The sequence below is a fragment of the Hylobates moloch genome, unplaced genomic scaffold, assembly GCF_009828535.3.
Source record: "Hylobates moloch isolate HMO894 unplaced genomic scaffold, HMol_V3 SCAFFOLD_1, whole genome shotgun sequence".
Classification (NCBI taxonomy): domain Eukaryota; kingdom Metazoa; phylum Chordata; class Mammalia; order Primates; family Hylobatidae; genus Hylobates; species Hylobates moloch.
This window is the reverse complement of record NW_026652276.1, coordinates 50,236,575-50,257,024: the sequence shown is the minus strand read 5'-3', so window position 1 is coordinate 50,257,024 and position 20,450 is coordinate 50,236,575. Positions and strand designations below refer to the sequence as shown.

Below are 20,450 nucleotides of genomic sequence, written 5' to 3'. Positions count from 1 at the left end.
ATTAAAGCAAGGATATTTATCATAAAACTTTTATCAGACCAATGTTTTCCAATCTGTGCAACTTATATAACAGCAATTTATTTTATTCTTAGTAGTAAAATAAAATATTTACAGAAAAATAAACTATGTTGGGAAATGGTATTTCATTGCCACAAACTAAGTCATCTAATTTCCCAGCTGTTCATAAAGTAGTTTTGAATAAATCAGAGAATGGTTCAGGAAACACTATCCTAGGACCATCTCAGGACACCAGGCATTCATCCTTATTCTGCCATATGAACAAGTGATTTATTGCTCAATAACTACTTAGTTTTGCTGTCTGTGAATGAGGATTATAATTTTAAAGATTCATATTAGATATTTTAGAGATGCTTCCTAATCTCTGGCTGAGATTATTGATAATTGAAAGGAGACTAAGTGGTGGGCGCCTGTAGTCCCAGCTGCTCTGGAGGCTGAGGCAGGAGAATGGCATGAACCTGGGAGGCGGAGGTTGCAGTGAGCCGAGATCGCGCCACTGCACTCCAGCTTGGGCGACAGAGCAAGACTCCGTCTCAGAAAAACACAAAAAACAAAAACAAAAACAAAAAAAAAGAAAGGAGACTAAGGAATACGGTGGCCATGTATTCCTCATGTTTTACTCCTGTACTGGCTCATAACTATAACAATGATATGCCTGGATATCAGTATTCAGGTTTTAACAAAGAATCACCTACAATTTTACAACTTTATCAGTAATAAATTATATTAAGTTCCAATATAAATAATTTTATGTAATTTATAAGCTAGTAATCAAAGATAGTATCATTTATTTTATTCAAAATCATATTAAATGTACACAGTATACATTTTTGTAGAATTCAGAACTGGTAAAAGTATTTCTTGATGAACTAGTTGTCTTTTCTAATTACACCATAAGAGTTATTCCTTTTCTTTCTCACCTTGAATTCAGAGCACTCAGAGATAAGGCTTTTGATTAATAGTAGCAGCTTCTCTTAGCCTTGGTTTTCCTTTAAATCTATGATTTCTATCCTACCTTTTACATTCTTCCTTCTCCTCAACATTGTCTTTTTATTCAACTCTTGAATTTTCTCTCTTATTTATCTTCATTATATGTTTACTTTTTGCCATAGCTGCTTCAAATCCTTTGAAGAGCTTCCTATTTTCTGTGCTTTCTAAAGAGGTGACTAGCTAATATGAAAACTTGTTTCTGTTAATGTATAAGGATCAAAATATAAAGTGGGAAGTGTTGCCTTCTGGACACAATAGATTATCTTCTCAAATTTAAAAGTGACTCTGGAAATTTTAGGCCTAAAGAAAGAGAAAAAAATGCCACTAGGACCACTGGGGACGCTTTGGGGGTAGTTCTTTAGAGCTCACAGTAGTTATTCTGCTATGATAGATGATGTTAGAGCTCAAAGGAACCATAGAAACCTTTTAGGGCAACACCCTCATTTCCTGAATTTTACTTATGAGAAAATGAAGTCCAGTAGTAGCATAAGAATAGATACATAGATCACCGGAATAGAATGAGACTAGAGAAATAAATCTTTGTATACAGGGTCAATTGATTTCAATAAGGGTTTCCAAAAAATTCGACGATGAAAGACTAGTCTTTTCAACAAATGGTGTAGAAACAACTGGATATCTACATGTAACAAATGAATTTGGACCCCTTCCTCACTCCATCCGCAAAAAGTACCACAAAATGGATCACAGACCTAAATATAGAGCTAAAACTATAAATCCCTTAGAAGAAAATATTGAAATAAATATTTGCTACCTTGAGTTGAGCAAAACCTTCTTAGATATAACAACAAACACAAGCAACAACAAAATAAATTGGAGTTCATCAACATTAAAAAGTTTGTGTTTCAAAGGATACCATCAAGAGAGTGAAAGGCAATTCTACAAAACAGAGAAACTAATTGCAAACCATATATCTGCCAGGGAACTTATATTTAGAATATATATATTTTTAAAACTCTTACAGCTCAATAACAAATAGACAAATAGCTCAATTTAAGAATAGACAAATGATCTGAGTTGATATTTCTTCTAAAAAGATAAACAAATGTTCAATATACAAATAAAAAGAGACCAACACCATTAGCCACCTGTGAAATGTGAATCAAAACCACAATCAGATACCACTTCATACCCACTAGGGTAGTAATAATCAAAAAGACAGATAATTACAAGCATTGACATGGATGTGAAGAAGTATGGACACTCATATGCTGCTGGTGGAATATAAGCGTTGCAGATACTTTGGAAAATAGTCTGGCCCTTCCTCAAAAAGTTAACCATAAAGTTACCATATGACCTAGCAATTCCACTCCTATGTACATACCCAAGAGACCTGAAAACATACATTCCCACACAATCTCATACATAAATGTTCATAACAGCATTATTCATAGTAGCCAAAAAGTAGAAACAACCCAAATATTCCTCAAATGATGAACAAATAACCCAAATATGGTATATTCATACAGTGGAATACCTTTCATGCTAGGGAAGCCGTAGAAAAGGAGAGAGATGGGGGATCAGTGGGTCAGTAAAACATATAACATTTTATCAGTTAATTTTACTGTTTTATATGGGTTTGGTTTGGGTGCCCCAAAACAATTACAGTAGTAACATTAAAGATCACTGATCGGCCGGGTGCAGTGGCTCATGCCTGTAATCCCAGCACTTTGGGAGGCTGGGGGAGGTGGATCACCTGAGGTCAGGACTTCAAGACAAGCCTGACCAACATGGTGAAACCCTGTCTCTACTAAAAATACAAAAATTAATTGGGCGTACTGGCAGGCACCTGTAATCCCAGCTACTTGGGAGGCTGAGGCAGGAGAATCACTTAAACTCAGGAGGCGGAGGTTGCAGTGAGCCGAGATCACGCCATTGAACTCTGTCTCAAAAAAAAAAAAATCACTGATCACAGATCATCATAACAGAAATGTTTGAAAAAGTTTGAAATATTGTGAGAATTGCTAAAATAGGACACAGAGACATGAAGTGAGTACATGCTGTTGGAAAAAATGTGCTGGTAGGCTTGCTTCACATGGTGTTGTCACACACTTTTAATTTGTGAAAAATACAATATCTTTGAAGTGCAGTAAAGCGAAGCACACTAAAATGAGGTATGCCTGAACTGAACTCAAGTTCCAGTGGGCACCTAAAAGTGAGATAGGAAGTGAAATCCATGAAGAGGTGTGCTACACTCCAAAATAACTACCTAAGTTCCTAACTTATACAAAAATCCCAAAAACATGTGTAGGAATGGATACTAAGGTGTGGGATAATGGTGAAAAGAACATGAAGTTATGAATCAGGCTGAATTTATTGATATGAGCTCACTCTGCAGATATTTAATACTGCATTTAATATTGCAACTTGGGGAATTTGAAAGAGCTCTGGCAGTTTGGTTGCTTGGTTGACTGAAACATGGACCAAAAGGTGGTCCACAGTGAGCGAATTAGAAATGCTAGGCATGCCTCAGTTTAACACAGAGAAAGAGGTTCAAAGGCTTAGAGAGACTGGAATGCTAGAGTCAATTTGTCATTTAAGACCACTCACACACAACGGAAGGGTCCAGAAGATGTACCTTCTACCCACATTGTTAGAAACAGATTGAGAGGAGAGCCACAATATCCTTGAAGAGCTCTAGGACCACTCTTCTCTGCAGGCCAGAACTTAAATGGGAATAGCAGTAACTGAATTGGGAAATCTAAATGCAATTGGAGTAATTGGGTCTCAGGGCAGCAGGGGCCAAGTGGCAGCACTCAACTGCCAAAAGCAAGGTCAAAAGCAGCAATCAGAATAGCCAGATTCATGGAGACCTATGGTATTGGCTAGTGTTCCTTGCTAGTGTCTTAGGATCATGGTGTTCCTAAAAGTGAAAAATAGATGGAAAGCCTACTAAATCTTACTTGATTTGATAAGCAGAAAAGTTCTTAAAAGTCTAGCCTACATCATAAAAAAAGAGAGTCATGGTCCCTTAATCAAGTCTCAGACTAGAGCCAGTTTATGGATACAGAACCCCTTGCATAAAGGGGAGGTCAGGTCCCCTTGAGAAAGGGCCCTGGTACAGTGCCAAAAATGTATACTGTTAATCTTTCTCCGAGCCTTCCTCAAAAGGACCTTCAGCTGTTTGCCAGAATAACTGTGCATTGGGAATCAGACCTTTCACGGACTAATGGACACTCACTCTGAACTGACACTAATTACAAAAGACCCAAAACATCACTGTGGTCCACAGTCAGAGTACAGGCTTATGGAGGTCAGGTGATCAGTGAAGCTTTAGCTCAGTTCCATCTCACAGTGGATCCAGTGGGTCCCTGAACCCACACTGTGTTTCTTTCCTCAGATCTGGAATGTATAATTGGAGCAGACATTCTCAGCAGCTGGCAGAAACCCCACATTGGTTCCATGACATGTGGAATGAAGGCTAGGATGGTAGGAAAAGATAAGTGGAAGCTGCTAAAACTGCCTTTACCTGGAAAAATATTAAACACAAAGAAACACTACATTCCTGGAAAGACTGCACCATCAAGGACTTGGAAGACTCAGGGACGGGGTGATTCTTATTATGTTCTCACTCAACTTGCCTGTGCGGGAGTCAGATGAATCTTGGAGAATGACAGTGGATTACTATAAGCTTAACCAGGTGATGACTCCATTTGCAGCTGCTGTACTGGATGTGGTTTCATTGTTTGAGCAAGTTAATACATCCCCTGGTACCTGGTATGCAGCTATTGATCTAGCAAATGCATTTTTCTCCATACTTCTCAATAAGAACAACCAGAATCAGTTTGCTTTTAGCTAGCAAGGTCGGCAATATAGCTTCACTGTGCTGCAACAGGGGTATGTTAATTCTCTACCACTATGTCATAATTTAGTTTGCAGGAATCTTTATCACCTTTCCCTTCCAAAAGATATCACACTAGTCTATTAAACTGGTGACATGATGCTGATTGGATGTAATGAGCAAGAAGTAGCAACTACTCTATAGTTATTGGTAAGACATTTACATGTCAGAGAGTGAATTTTCAAGAAAATTCAGTGAAATTTCTAGGGGTCCATATGTGGAGCATGTGAGATATCCCTTCTAAGGTAAAGGATAAGTTGATGCATTTGCCTCACCTTCAACCATAAAAGAGGAACAATGCCTAGTGGGCCTCTTTGGATTCTGGAGGCAACATACTCCTTATTTGAGTGTGTTACTCTAGTTCATTTACTGAGTAAACTGCTTTTTGCTAGTTTTCAGTGGGGCCCAGAACAAGAAGAGACTCGCAACAGGTCTAGGCTGCTGTGCAAGCTGCTGTGTCACTTGGGCCTTATGATCCAGTAGATCCAATGGTGCTTGAAGTGTCAGTGGTAGACAGGGATGCTGTCTGGAGCCTTTGATGGGCCCCTATTATTGAATCACTGTGTGGATCCTTAGGATTTTGGAACAAAGCCCTGATATTTTCTGTGGATAACTACTCTCCTTTTGAGAAACAGTTCTTAGTTTGCTACTGGGCCTTAGTAGAGACTTAGTACTTAACTATGCACTACTCAGTTACTATTCGACCTGAGCTTCCCACCATGAGCTGAGTGTTGTCTTACCCAAAAGCCATGAAGTTGGGCATGCACAGCAGCTCTCCATCATCAAATGGAAGTGCTTTGTATGAGATTAGGTCAAATCAGGCCCTTGGCACAAGTAAGTTACATGAAAAGAAGGGGCCTAAAGGTCATGGCACTCACTCCTATTACAGGACCTTCTCTCTCCCACCTGCTTCTGTGGCCTCATGGGGGAGCTCCTTGTGATCAGTTGATAGAGGAAAAAAGACTCAGGCCTGATTTACAGAAGATTCTGCATGATATACAGCTACCACCTGAAAGTGGGCAGCTGCAGCACTACAGACCTTCTCTGAAACATTCCTCAAGGACAATGGTGAAGAAAAATCCTTCCAGTAGGCAGAACTTCAAGCAGTGCACCTGATTGTTCACTTTGCTGAGGAGAAAAGGCAGCACGTGTGACTGTACACTGATTCATGGACTGTGGCCAATGGTTTGGTAGATGGTCAAGGACTTGGAAGGGACATGATTGGAATATTGGTGAGAAGGAAATTTGGGGAAGAAGTATGTGGATAGATCTCTCAATGGGCAAAAAACCATGAAGATATTTGTGTCCCATGTAAATATTCACAAAAGGGTAACCTCAGCAGAGGAAGACTGTAATAATAAAGTGGATAGAATGGCCCATTCTGTAGCTACCACTCGGCTTCTTTCTCCAGCCAACCCTGTTCATTGCCCAGTAGGCTCATGAACAAAGTGACCATTGTGGCAAAAAGGGGGGGTTATTCATAGGCTCAGCAACATAGACTCCTACTCACCAAGACCAACCTGGCTACAGCCACCACTGAGTTCTTAATCTGCTAGAAGCAGAAACCAACACCGAGTTCCTGATATGGCACCAATCCTCATGGATTGGTGCCAGCTCCTGGGTGGCAGGTTGATTATATTGGACTGCTTCCATCATGGAAGAGACAGCAGTTTGTCCTCACTGAAATAAGTATTTACACTGGATATAAATTTTTCTTCCTGCACACAATGCTTCTCCCAAAATTACCATCCGTGGACTTACAGAATGCTTTATCCACCATCTTGGTATTCCACACAGCATTGCTTCTGACTAAGGAACTTACTTCACCACCAAAGAAGGATGGCAATGGGTACATGCTCATGGAATTCCCTGGTCTTACCATGTTTCCTGCCATCCTATAGCTGCTGGCTTGATAGAGTGGTGGAATGGTTTTTTGAAATCACAGTTGTAATCCCAGCACTTTGGGAGGCCGAGGTGGGTGGATCACCTGAGGTCGGGAGTTCCGAGACCAACCTGACTAATATGGTGAAACCCTGTCTCTACTAAAAATACAAAAATTAGCTGGGCGTGTGGCATGCACCTATAGTCCCAGCTACTTGGGAGGCTGAGACAGGAGAATTGCTTGAACCCAGGAGGTGAAGGTTGCAGTGAGCCAAGATCATGCCACTGCACTTCAGCCTGGGTGACGGAGCAAGACACTGTCTCAAAGAAAAAAAAAAGAGAGAGAGAAAGAAATCACAGTTGTAACACCAGCTAGGTGGCAATACTTTCTAGGACTGGTGCAAGGTTCTCCAGAAGGCTGTATGTGCTCTGAATCAGCATTTAATATGTGGTGCTCTGTCTCCCGTAGCCAAAATTCATTGGTCCAGAAATCAAGGGGTGGAAATGGAACTGTCACCTTCCACTATTATCTCTAGTGATACACTAGAAAAATTTTTGCTTCCTATTCCTTTGTTTCTCTGAAGAACCCTGATTAATATACCAATATATTGATCAATGCAGGGCTTCTTCTTTTTCTTTTCTTTTTCCCCCCAAGTCTGACCATCTAGTGTAGCTGTAATGCAAGCAGTTCTGTTGTGGTTTCTTTTTCCAAAAATCAGCATACTTTCTAGGGAAGACAATATTCAATTAAAATTAAGTTGCATATTGTAATCAAATATATCATTTTTATTTTTCATCATTATTGATCATTTGATGTTATATTTGAATATCCTAAGTTCCAAATTTATGCAGATACCTGTGTTACCTGTTTTTTTTTTTAATTTAATTTTTATTTTTTTAGATGGAGTCTTGCTCTGTCACCCAGGCTGGAGTGCAGTGGCGTGATCTTGGCTCACTGCAACCTCTGCCTCCCAGGTTCAGGTAATTCTCCTGCTGCAGCCTCCCAAGTAGCTGGGACTACAGGCACATGCTGCCATGCTTAGCTAATTTTTTGTATTTTAGTAAAGACAGGGTTTCACCGTGTTGCCCAGGTTGGTCATGAACTCCTGAGCTCGGGCAATCTGCCTGCCTCAGCTTCCCAAAGTGCTTGGATTACAGGCGTGAGCCACTGTGCCTGGCCTGCAGATACCTATGTTTATTACAGAAATACATCACTAATTTTTGCTAATGTGAAGCTAATATTTTATTTTATTTCTTATTTTTGCCTTTTTCCAAACTGTTGTGCACTTCTCCCAGATAAACATCTCCTAATATCTGCTTATTATACGACCTTATGGCTAGTTAGAACCTACCATTACTTTTATTACCATGGATAATATAATTTTGATTGTAGAAAGCTCATTTCAGGATGAGCTCAGAGAATACAGTGAACTACTGTGTCAAAGACTTTGAAAGGCTGCAATAAATAAAAGAGAGCTGTGGTAAACAATCTTCAGAAGATCATCTGTCCCAAATGCATTGTCCTGATTTCTTATGTTCCATTCATAGCTTAGTGATAAAAGGATGAATGAACCCACTCTTGATTAATTTTACTTTACATTGGGGGGCTAGAAAATTGGATATTTGTTTTCATTATTTATTGGCTTTTTTCTCTAATAAGCATTTAGACTTTCAGCAGTATTGATTTTTTGATTGGGTGTTGCATATAATTTTACAATTTTTTCAATCACTTATTAGATATTATATGCCCTGTTTGTAGGGAAATGTGTCTGGAACAGACTGATGTTGGCTGCTGAGGATGGTTCACTGATTTGTAGTTTAGATGAGTCAACACATACAATATATTACTATTTGGAAGTAAACCACAGAAGACCAGCAACAGTTTCTACCCGATTTAATACACCTTTGGGAGGACAGTTTCTCAGCAAACAATGCTTATGCCTCAGAAAGCTATTTATTATGAACACTCTGGATACAGACAGTGGAAATGTTTTCAGTTCACATACTGTCTAGTCTCTTGGAGTTAAACAAGAAAAATGTTTAACACAGGCTTAGAGGGGATATAGGCTTTGATAATTTTTTAGATCACAAACGTTAAGACAGTACCCTCAAATGAATTTTTTTTTAGAAGTGCTGAAAATTTAGAAAGAATAATCAGAGCTTGGGACACAGAAATTGCATTCCGGTATAAATACATTATTCTTAAATTGGTTTGGCATTCCTAACAATCACCAAATAACTCACCCTCAAGATTAACTAAAAATTTTCAAGATAAGTGGTTTTGTTTATATGTAAAATATTGTTAGATTCTCATCTCACACACACACACACACACACACACACACACACATACACACACACGGAAAATATATCTCCAAATTTCACAATGATTATCTTAGAGAGGGATGACATTTTCCTAAAGTTTTTGTATTTCTATTTTTTTTTAAATCACTATGATGGAATGAGTGTATTTATATTTAGAAAAAATGTAAAACCCATTTCCCATTTTAATATAACCATCAAAAATATATGTTATATTGGAACATAAGAGGCTTCACATCATATTTTAATTGCTAAATTAAAAGATACAGCAGGGCATTGCTACTAAGACAGAGATTAAATCCCACTGTCATATTTATTTTTATTTAATTTGGTGACTCTTCCCTCTTTTTCTATTTCTCATCTCCAGGAATTTCTATTCTTACATCAGAAATAGACATTTGTAATAAGCTTTGGTTCACAGTCAGGATTGCCATTGCCACTGCAAAACAGGCAAATTGAATTGAAGCAGCTAAAAAACCTCAGGTTTTGGTGAAGGTATGTGTCTTCTATGCAACCTTAAGTCTAGTAACATTCTCATCTGATTGGATGCATGCATAACCATGATAAGAATATGCTCTATACATAATAATTCAATACCTCTGTGAAAAACAAACAAATGAAAACTACACAGTCTTGAAGGGAACTACAAAGAAATATATTTTATATACCAAGTGAAAAAGAACTTCAAGGGCATCATACACAATGTAGGTATGTTAGTGGTGAATTTCACCCCAAACTGCCACTTAAAGTCTTTGTTTTCCCATTAAAACATGTAAAATTCTATCCTGAATATATAAGATAGATACATTTGGTCTATGTGTGTGTGTGTGTGCATGTGTGCATACTCACAGTATACACTTATAAACACACATAATTTATAAGAGAAGACCCTGAGTGGTAGTTAAGAGCATGGAGTCTGCCTGGCTGGCACGAATCGTGGCTCTCTCACTTGCTGTTTGGCTTTGGGAAGTTTGATTAACCTGTCTGTGCCTCAGTTTTCTGTTTTGTAACATGAGAATTACTAGTGTATTAAATTTATAAGACTGTGGTGAGGATTAAATGGCTCTATAAATCTAGACATTTAGGATGGTGTCTGACACGCTTTGGAAAGGTTTGTCACACTTTGATAACTACAATGAGATTCCTATTATTATCTCTGAGACTGGGATGTTACACTGGGACATTGGAACGTGGAGCAGGTATTCCCTGAGTGTGGAGACAGAAATCACTGACTCAGAATATGCTAGAAACTGAGATATGAAAACTCAAGAAGAAATAGAGAGTGAGTTTAATGAGTGAGCACCAAAAGTTAGGCAACCTACCATTAACAAGGTGTGGCCTACAACAAGATTTAAAAAGCAAGCAAAGATTTAAAAAGCAAGTAAAGGCCAGGTCCGGTGGCTCAGGCCTGTAATCCCAGCACTTTGGGAGGCTGAGGCGGGAGGATCACAAGGTCAGGAGATCGAGACCATCCTGGCTAACACGGTGAAACCCCATCTCTACTAAAAATATAAAAAATTAGCCAGGCGTAGTGGCGGGCGCCTGTAATCCCAGCTACTTGGGAGGCTGAGGCAGGAGAATGATGTGAACCCTGGAGGCGGAGCTTGCAGTGAGCCGAGATAGCACCACTGCACTCCAGCCTGGGCCACAGGGCGAGACTCTGTCTCAAACAAACAAACAAAGCAAGTAAAAAGAGAAACGAATAATGAAAACTGTTAAGTTAGTGGTAGAAATACAATCTGTACTTAGGAGTTTTGTTTCCTTTGTTCTGTTGCCAGGCAGTATTTTATGATTTTGACATAAAATAGAAATTACATGATTTAAACTGCATGGCCTAATAAATATTGTAAAAACAAATACAACACATTGAAGTTCAGAATTCTTTATCCCCATATTTCTTGGTAGTCTACACCAGATCTGGGTTTGTAGCTGTCATAACCTAGTTAAGTTTCATTAATCACTGTGATAGCTAGTACAGTTGAGGTGTGGATACTGAGAAAAATTTAAAAGATTCTCTAGAATTTATGTGAAAACCCATTTTTTTTTTTTTTAAAAAAAAGGTAGGCTAGCATCACAGAAGACCCAAGGTTAAAGACTATTGTTTATTTTTATTTTTCAATTTTTTTTTATTTTTTACTTTCGTAACTCTCCTTTTTCTGGAGGGGTGGCTAGTTGTTGGTGGTGGTTGTTATTATTTGACTGTTGCATATTAGAAGTGTCATTGTTATTCATTTGTCTTCCTGAGTAACATTTGAAGCTTTTAACTTCAGTTTGCAGGTTGGATTACTGGCAGCTACTGCAGACAGAAGTTTGGATTGCAAATATGGCATTTGTTGACAGTGAGCATTGTTTAATGCCCTGTAGAGACCATCGTACAGACCATGTCAGAATTACTAGTCTTTTACTTCTAAATTTTATTACATCATGTGAAATTTAGAAAAATATAAGCTATTTATTTTCTTGATCAAGATAGGTGAAGAAATACAGAAAAGAAATAAATAGTGAAAGCAAACCCCAACTTTTAGATTTGGACACACCTTTGCTAAAAACTATCAACATTTTCCCCTTGAAATTCTGAGTGGAAAGATGTGTGCTTCCCTAAGTCAGGGGCTGCATATGCACCCTCCACCCCGAAACATTTTTTGGGCAAATGGAATCATCAAAGGAACGAGAGGTATCTACTCTTCAGTTCCCACTCATTGACACAAACAGAAAACACTACTGCAGCTTTCGGAGGTGACAGCTACTGTCTTCAAGGTGGAGATAAGAGGTAAATGGAGGGAGGTCATACCTCAACTCCAGGAATCTTGAAACTAAAATGTTTTCTCAAAAAGCCATGCATGCATTCAACAAAAACCTTGGATTTTCTAGAGCAGATCTATTATCTTTTTTTCTGTTTTTTTTTTTTTTTTTTTTGTCTCCATGAGTAAACTCATATTAGAAACCACACTTAACGTTGGTTACCAGTTACACTTCTGGGGCCAGAGAGCAAAGGAAATTAATAAAAGGGAAACACCCTAGGGAGAAACTGAATGAACTCTTAGATGGCTAAAATTTTATGACTAATCAGCATCCTCTTTCAATATACCATATCCATGTCTGACATTTTTACTTAGTAGAAAAACAATACAAAGATTGCAGTTTCCACTTTAAACACAATCTTTTTGTTCAACTGTCAACCAGGAGTGGTTTTAAATAAAACCATTTCTGTATTTTCCTCAAAGGTGTTTTAATTTTCCCTATCAAACTCACAACCCAAAGGTACTAAAGTCAGCAAGACCTAATGTCTAATTTACTTATTCCTATGATGAAATCTAGTGCCAAGGATCATCCATGGCCATTGCCCCACTTCAAATATTCATGAGCCTCCACAATCCAAAATGCATTAAATGTGGGCAGGTTGCCAATAACACACAGTCTTCCTAATGACAAGGAGCCTTCTCAGATCAAAGGAGCAAGATGTTAAAGACTTCAAACTAAACTGTCTTTGTAAGAGACACCCAGAAAAGAAATGCCAGATCCCACACCCTGTTTCAGTTACGAAACATCAGTGAAATAGAGAAAATAATAAACATTCATTCATTCCTCTTTGGAACTCATTTTATTGCAACAACTTTGCTGCTTTCCTTTCTTACCATTGCACTCAAACACTAAGGATGTTATACACTAAAACTGGAAAATATTATTAATGCTTTCGAAGACAAAATGAATGACTACTAAGGAGTTAATAGCATTTAAGCCAATATGATATCGCTAATGGAGCCTGAGTGGCATGTAGAGAATACTACAAAAACAAAGTTAAAACAGGGATAAAGAGCTATGAAGAATACATATAAAGCAAATATACCTGATAATTTAAATTGTCCCTTTATGTCATTTGTCATCTGGCTGCATCTGCTCTTACACCTGTGCACCTGTGCCCTCTTCCTGGAAATATTAGGCATGCAGCCAATTTCATACCCAGCCATTCCTATGGTCAGACCCAGCTATCAATGCTTTTGTATGTATACATATATTAAATCAAGTATCAACCCCAGGGCTCTGAACTACTTCTGACTGACAGAACCAACAGAAAGTTCCAGGCTAATTACTTCTAAGGAAAAGTTCCCGGAGAAAAGAGTTTCCACTGACCTACTTTGGACTTACTGAGATAATTTATCAGGTAAGATAATTAAGGGAATATAAGGTTGTTTCTAAAGTGAAATCAGAAATATTTGCTGAAATCATGTTGGTATTCCCAATGCTATCAGATGGAGCTTTATTACTTTGCAATGAGTCAATTTTATTGTATTTGACTTATTTATAAGCCATTCTTCTTCTTTATAAATTATATTTGGCAGGGTGTATTTGAGAGTCTCTTTTATGTATAAATGTATTAGTTTTGACTGTTTTCAGTCTAGATATAAAGAGAAATGATATTTTAATCCCTTTCTTCTTCTCTTAACCCCTTCCCTATAAAAAGGCACACACATCCCTTCACACAGGTGTTTCAGTTACTTTTGAAGTCCATCCTTAATGAAAGATACCTCTGTTATGAGAATGGATGTACTGGGGTGTGAATAACTTGTCCTGTTGAATTTTAACCCTCTTTTGGAAGCTTAATACTTTCCTACATTTAAGTTAATATCTATAACTGAAAAAATATTTTGTAGCAATGGTCTTCCTTTCCTATTGAGAGAACCTAAAATTTTCTGATTTTTTACAGCCTTGATGTTCTCCATATAAAAAAAATGCAAAAGAAAAACCTTGAAATGAAATCATAGAACATAAACTAGGGTCTTATATTAGATTACAAGCCATCTGTTTTCTCAAAATAAAAGCATTAAAATGTTATGTCATTAGTATCATAGTTTGTCAATGCCATCTAATTATTATTTTTTTCTCCTTTTATTTTATTCTCCTTCTCTTTCCCCCATTTATTAATTTTTTTATTCCCATCTCTGGTGTGACTTTCTTCTGAACTCAAAAACTCATCTAACTATGAAAACATGATCAGCTAACTGTGTACTGACTTTTTTATTCTAATAAAGATTTATCTTCATCTTGAAAGTACTTAAGAATGTTTGAATAACTAGATTTAATCCTGTGGGAAAATGCAAAATATTAACTTATTAGGCCAGGGTTAAAGAAAGATCAGAAATTAATTTTTCACCTTTGTTTCAGTATTGTGAATATAGTAAGAACATTATTTCATATCAGCAGTTATTCACATCTTGTTATTACTTCATAATGCAGGTTTGAGGAAATCTGTACATGTAAAATTATAGTTTAGTTAGTGTTAAAGGAAAAAAATAAAACAATAAGTTGTACTCTTTGTTGCCACACAGCATATGTAGTATTTTATGTTTGAGAGAACCTGGCCATGGTGTCATCCAAAATCAATAGTGTATCAACGCTCCCTTGATTTAGTGAAGGTTCTGTTGCCTAGTACTACAGTCAGATCACTCCGCTATTGCTTCCTATCTTACTTTACAGCCTTTTTCATGCTATGCCTATTTAATTTCACTCATTGCTTTATTCCTGTGTCCTTCAGCTGTTTCCAATCTGCCCTTCGTGGCCATGACTAAATACAATACGTTAACATACAAAGGTATGTTAACATACAAGGTATGTAAATGAAAATTGATGCACTTGTCATTTCAGCACAATTCCTTATTGCTTACATTGAACATTTTAAATACATTTTATTTAAACACTAATAACTTTCGCTCTTGCCTTGGAAGTCTAATGATCTTCTTGGCTCCCTGCCCCTACAGCCCTCTAATCTTCACAGCCGTGGCCACTTAGCCCCCATCTGGAGGTTCAGGCTTATTCTGCATTTTGGAGCTAATCTTGTCCCTATGCTCGGGGCATACAAGATATCGTAGCCAAGAGCTAACTGATTTAGCATTCAGCTTTGCTGCTGGTTTCATTCTGACCTTGTAATTTATTTCTCAGATGTAGGCTATGCTTCTCCCAGCAACTTGTAACCAAGGCTTGGCTTTGTATACCAGTTCCAATATCTATCCAGGCTTTCCTGTTTCAGTTCTTGACGAGTTTTTCTGATTGACACCAATTTCTCCATGACTAAGGTTCTCCTTTGTCCTTTTCCTTGTCTCATTTGTAACTGAATTTATTTTCTGAATTACAGTTGCCATGGCTGGGCCCTGTAGACAATTGCTAAGCCTTTCTGGTGCCACTATCCTTGCCCATATCTTTTCATACTGCCTTCATACCATGGATCTGAACTTTTGCAAGAATACCAGGATTTAGCCAGATGTTTTCCTGAAAGGGGTGAGGTATATGTAAAAAAGAAAAAGAGAGAAATAATAGAAATAATTATAATAGGAAGAAGATGAAGACAAAGGAGAAGGAAAAGAAGAGGAGGAGGGGGAAGACAGGGAGGGAAAGGAGGAGGAGGAGAAGAGGAGGAAGTGGAAGAGGAAGAAGAGGGGGAGGGGAGGAGCAGAAGAGAGAAGAGGAGAGGAATAAAAAAAGGCTGCTGCTTTTCATTATCATGACACAAAGAACTCCCTCAGAAGTTTGAGTTATTCACTTTTCAATGTGCTTAAGGTGGGACCAATACAGTAGAAGGCCAAAATGTTGGCACCCATTCAAAATAATAAGTATTATTCATTATTTGATGAACATATCTTTATAAGAGTAGTTACTCCATCATCTTAGAAGTCAGATTAGCAACTGGTATGATGTGAATGTTGGTGCCCACTCCCCAGATTCATATGGTGAAATCCTAACCCCCAAGATGACAGTATTGGGAGGTAGGACCTTTGGGAGGCGATTAGGTTATGGGGGTGGAGCCTTCATGAGTGGGATTAGTGCCCTTATAAAACAGGCTCCAGAGACCTCCCTTGCCCTTTTTGCCATGTAAAGCTTCAGTAAGAAGAAGGCTATTTTAAGAGAAAGTGAGCTCTTATCAGACACTAAATCTGCCTTGATCTTGGACTTCTCAGCCTTCAGAATGGTGAGAAATAAATTTCTTTTGTTTATAAGCTACCCAGTTTGTGGTATTTTGTTATAGAAACCTAAACAGACTAAGTCTGATCATCTATTGCTTCCTGATGATGCCTTTTAAAAATCGACAAAGTCAAATTGTCCCTGTTTGCAGATGACATGATTGTATATCTAGAAAACCCCATTGTCTCAGCCCAAAATCTCCTTAAGCTGATTAGCAACTTCAGCAAAGTCTCAGGATACAAAATCAATGTACAAAAATCACAAGCATTCTTGTACACCAATCACAGACAAACAGAGAGCCAAATCATGAGTGAACTCCCATTCACAATTGCTTCAAAGAGAATAAAATACCTAGGAATCCAACTTACAAAGGATGTGAAGGACCTCTTCAAGGAGAACTACAAACCACTGCTCAATGAAATAAAAGAGGATACAAACAAATGGAAGAACATTCCATGCCCATGGGTTGGAAGAATCAATATCGTGAAAATGGCCATACTGCCCAAGGTAATTTATAGATTCAATGCCATCCCCATCAAGCTACCAATGACTTTCTTCATAGAATTGGAAAAAACTACTTTAAGGTTCATATGGAACCAAAAAAGAGCTCGCATCGCCAAGTTAATCCTAAGCCAAAAGAACAAAGCTGGAGGCATCACGCTACCTGACTTCAAACTATACTACAAGGCTACAGTAACCAAAACAGCATGGTACTGGTACCACAACAGAGACATAGATCAATGGAACAGAACAGAGCCCTCAGAAATGATGCCACATATCTACAACTATCTGATCTTTGACAAACCTGACAAAAACAAGAAATGGGGAAAGGATTCCCTATTTAATAAATGGTGCTGGGAAAACTGGCTAGCCATATGTAGAAAGCTGAAACTGGATCCCTTCCTTACACCATATACAAAAATTAATTCAAGATGGATTAAAGACTTACATGTTAGACCTAAAACCATTAAAATCCTACAAGAAAACCTAGGCAATACCATTCAGGACATAGGCATGGGCAAGGACTTCATGTCTAAAACACCAAAAGCAATGGCAACAAAAGCCAAAATTGACAAATGGGATCTCATTAAACTAAAGAGCTTCTGCACAGCAAAAGAAACTACCATCAGAGTGAACAGGCAACCTACAGAATGGGAGAAAATTTTTGCAACCTACTCATCTGACAAAGGGCTAATATCCAGAATCTACAATGAACTCAAACAAATTTACAAGAAAAAAACAAACAACCCCATCAAAAAGTTGGCAAAGGACATGAACAGACACTTCTCTAAAGAAGACATTTATGCAGCCAAAAAACACATGAAAAAATGCTCATCATCACTGGCCATCAGAGAAATGCAAATCAAAACCACAGTGAGATACCATCTCACACCAGTTAGAATGGCCATCATTTAAAAAATCAGGAAACAACAGGTGCTGGAGAGAATATGGAGAAATAGGAACACTTTTACACTGTTGGTGGAACTGTAAACTAGTTGAACCATTGTGGAAGTCAGTGTGGCGATTCCTCAGGGATCTAGAACTAGAAATACCATTTGACCCAGCCATCCCATTACTGGGTATATACCCAAAGGACTATAAATCATGCTGCTATAAAGACACATGCACACGTATGTTTATTGCGGCACTATTCACAATAGCAAAGACTTGGAACCAACCCAAATGTCCAACAACGATAGACTGGATTAAGAAAATGTGGCACATATACACCATGGAATACTATGCAGCCATAAACAGTGATGAGTTCATGTCCTTTGTAGGGACATGGATGAAACTGGAAAACATCATTCTCAGTAAACTATCGCAAAGACAAAAAACCAAACACCGCATGTTCTCACTCATAGGTGGGAATTGAACAATGAGAACTCATGGACACAGGAAGGGGAACATCACACTCCGGGGACTGTTGTGGGGTACGGGGAGTGGGGAGGGACAGCATTAGGAGATATACCTAACGCTAAATGACGAGTTAATGGGTGCAGCACACCAACGTGGCACATGGATACATATGTAACAAACCTGCACATTGTGCACATGTACCCTAAAACCTAAAGTATAATAATAATAAAAAAAAATAAATGAATAAATAAATAATCTTGAGATAAGGTCTCACTCTGTGGCCCAGGCTGGAATGCAATGGCATGATCACAGCTCACTGTAGCCTCAACCTCCTGTGCTCAAGTGTTCCTCCCTCCTCAGCCTCCTGAGTAGCTGGGACTACAGGCTAGTGTGACCATATCCAGCTAATTAATTTTTTGTTTTTGTAGAGATGTGGGTCTCACTTTGTGCCCAGGCTGATCTCGAACTCCTGGCCTCATGCGATCCTCCTGCCTTGGCCTCCCAAAGTACTGGGAGTACAGGCCTGCTGGGAGTACAGGCCTGAGCCATCACACCCGGCCCTGATGATACTTTTTCAAAGATATTCTAGTAAATAAGACTTTTTTTTCCCCTCTATGTCCTAACATTGACAGTTTTGGGGGCCTTCAATGATATTTTAGTGTACCTTATCAAGTAATGCCATGGATAGTTGCTTGGCTGGCCCACCTCTTAATCCAGTTTCAGAAATTCCTTGCTGTTATTATAGCCCTCATTTTTTTTTTTCACTTGGGAAGTGAATAAGAAAATAAAAATGCAGACAATGTCTTCTGTTGCAGAATGGTTGATGGCATTAAAAAGAAATTAATCACTGTCATTATTTTGTCTAAAAGAATAAAAACAGCATATTACCAGACGTCCTCGGCATCTTCATCACATTCTGCACCAAACTGGCAAATATCACAGGTGGATGTCTCCTTTTGACTAGTTTCTCCAGAGCCTTCATGGACTGTAGGACAGAAAAAAGTAAAAGGAATTCAGGTCATTGTGCATTATATTTACAACTCCAGGACAATTCTTTATTAAAGTTGCTACTTTCCCAATGGACCTGTCTGCTATTGAAGCTTCATAAGAATGTCATAAGCAACTCTTCTTTTTCCTCCAATTTAAAGACAACTCTAACAATAATATGTTTCCCATTGGTATGTGGTGAACAGGTTTGCATTTTGCATGCTAAATAAAACAAGCATGTGAGTTTATTGGATTCATCAAAATTATTTGCCTAATAAATAGACCATATGAAAGAGTTATTTAGTTAAAAGGGAGTTAAATTTTCACCTCTCTGAGGGAGAGATCTACTGTTTATTTTACTGAAACATATGTAGCATTTTCTTATCCAGATTATGGACTTTTTCGTTCAAAGAAAGTTTTCATGTATAATTTTTAAAAATTTAGACGAGCATCCCTGATTTATTAGATATGCCCACATTTTTTCCCTCAAACTGTTAAGTACTTATAAGAAAAAATATGTTGATTATAAGTTTTTAGAAAATAGTTTTTAGTTGTTTTTTACTGTCATTTATTGAATCTCACATAAGTATCGCATAGAGCTAATCACAGTTATTCCTTGTTAGAGGGTTATGAACATATATTTTATTTTAAAAAATACATTGAGTCACTGTTTAGTCACTGATAATGATGATTGATATTGCCTTTTTTCCTCTAAATTACAAGTACAAAAATAGGCAATACATCACCTAATTATAAAGTTAGCCTTTCAAAATCAGGATACAACAGTGTAAATTGAGAAAAAATTTCTAGTATTTGAGTGCAAGGAATGAGCAACACTTTCAAGGTGAATTACCTGTTTTCCCAGTTAAAAATATACAGTTGAAAGAAAAAGTAGTTTTATTTTAAAACGAAAAATTACAATCAACTAACTACTGCATAGATAATATAATTCCATACACAGATCATACACATTTAAAAACAGATGTTTAAATCAAGGGAATCTTTAAGAAGTGCACTTCTGCAAAAGATAACATATTTTCAACAGAAAAAGAACATAAGCAATTAATCCCAGCATTAGTTCCTGTCTTTATGAACATTTTAAATACCAAAGACAATTTATTAACATGCACCTTGAACCTGTCAAATCCAATCTCACTTATTTTGTTTTAATATGTTATTTTCTCTTCATTTCTTTTTTGGTTATTAACAAGAGTTTTTAATACTTATAAAACCAAAGATCTTTAGTTTTCTTTAGTTTACTGCTGTCCAGATGAGTAATTTGATTTACTCAAGAAAGGACAAGAAGACATCCCTAGGAGAGTTATCTGTTTTATAACTCTTCCAAGAAAGGTGGAGGGATTTATTTTTTCTAAAACATTTTTTTCCTGTGCTTGATAGTCAACGCTTACATTTTTAAAACAGTATGAATTAAACAGGTCAATTTCAATTGCAAAAGTATTAATGGTATAGTTTTCAATTTGGATGTCTTAAAAAAAAAAAGGTTGTCCTCCCCAAAAAGAAGAAGGCATTTTAGACGCTGATAAAATAGACAGCAACTTATCTTATTATCCACTCTATT

The 20,450-nt window shown here is 37.6% G+C and overlaps 1 protein-coding gene across 1 annotated transcript in view; it reads right to left on the bottom strand.

The window, feature by feature from the left end:
• Positions 1–20,450, bottom strand: part of TMEFF2 (transmembrane protein with EGF like and two follistatin like domains 2) — a 255,675-nt gene that overhangs the window by 97,693 nt on the left and 137,532 nt on the right. Inside the window, exon 5 of the mRNA XM_032755106.2 lies at positions 18,773–18,869. Coding sequence (XP_032610997.1) covers positions 18,773–18,869 — 97 coding nt within the window. The remainder of the gene's footprint in view (positions 1–18,772; positions 18,870–20,450) is intronic.